The sequence below is a fragment of the Pteropus medius genome, unplaced genomic scaffold (genome assembly GCF_902729225.1).
Source record: "Pteropus medius unplaced genomic scaffold, Ma_sr-lr_union100, whole genome shotgun sequence".
Lineage (NCBI taxonomy): Eukaryota > Metazoa > Chordata > Mammalia > Chiroptera > Pteropodidae > Pteropus > Pteropus medius.
In genome coordinates, this window is record NW_024351273.1 from 1 (window position 1) to 955 (window position 955).

The following is a 955-nucleotide window of genomic DNA, read 5'->3' on the forward strand; positions in this document are numbered from 1 at the left end:
GGGTGGACACGCGAGTGTGTAAACGTGCACAGGGGGTGCTTGTCGGCTTCGCAGAATGATAAGGAGCTTTGTAAGTGACGGACACCCCAGTGGCTGAGGGTGATGGTGTTCTTTCTCCCGCCTGTGCAGGGAAGCAAGGGGGACCCCGGCCCCATTGGCGCTCCTGGGGTGAACGGCCTGACGGGAGCCCCTGGACCAGCAGGACCCCCGGGCCCCCCCGGGCCCCCTGGGCCCCCGGGCCCAGGGCTGGCTGCAGGGTTTGTGAGTAACGCTGCCCCCTGACCTGCCCTGGGTCCCCACCTGTGACCCAGGCTGTGCGGGCCCGGAGGGACGGGCTGGTGGCATTGAACGTGGCGTCCCCTGCCCTGCGGTGGAGCCGTGGGCGGGGGGAGGGAGCCGGTGCCCAGTTCTACGGACTGTCCTCGCTTCGAGACCACGACCGCTGTGCGATGCCATAGGGCCGCTCAAGCAGAAAGGAAACCGTCAGGCAGCCCGGCCCCCCGCACGCCCTTGGACCAAGGGTGACCTCAGCCCCGGGGGCTGAGCTGGGGCCCAGATGGCCCCTGTTCCAGGCACCTGCTTCTTAACCCGAGGACAGTCTCCCCCCTTGGCCGTGGCTGGATCTCTGCCTGGGGCCAGTAGCCAGCTGCGGGGGCCTCTCCCTGTGAGAAAAGGCGCAGACCTGAGCCCCTTCTCTGTTCTCCCCCAGGATGACATGGAAGGCTCCGGGGGGCCCTTCTGGCCGACCGCTCGAGGTGCCGACGGGCTGCAGGTACTGTCTGCAGGGGCCTGGTCAGCCCTGGGGTTGCGGCCGCCTGGGGCGGGGTGTCCCCACTGGGCCCCCGGGAGGGGGACGGGGCAGAGCGAGCCCCAGAAGATGGGTCTTTCTGCAGTCGGTCGCTGAGTCCTGTGGTTCTGATCTGGGGGAGTCACAGAATTTTGATCTGAGTGGAAT

The 955-nt window shown here is 68.0% G+C and overlaps 1 protein-coding gene across 1 annotated transcript; it reads left to right on the forward strand.

Moving 5' to 3' along the window:
• Nucleotides 1-87: 87 nt before the first annotated feature.
• LOC120586573 (collagen alpha-1(III) chain-like) lies at nucleotides 88-943 on the forward strand. The gene is made up of 2 exons (XM_039842946.1): nucleotides 88-261; nucleotides 710-943. The coding sequence occupies exons 1-2, from the start codon at nucleotides 103-105 to the stop codon at nucleotides 902-904; spliced, it is 354 nt and encodes a 117-aa protein (XP_039698880.1). The 5' UTR covers nucleotides 88-102; the 3' UTR covers nucleotides 905-943.
• The last annotated feature ends 12 nt before the right edge of the window (nucleotides 944-955 follow it).

Coding starts and splice junctions, on each gene's coding strand:
- LOC120586573 (XM_039842946.1), top strand. CDS start 103: ATGGTGTTCTTTCTCCCGCCTGTGCAGGGAAGCAAGGGGGACCCCGGC. Junction 262..709: donor CAGGGCTGGCTGCAGGGTTT/GTGAGTAACGCT, acceptor GTTCTCCCCCAG/GATGACATGGAAGGCTCCGG.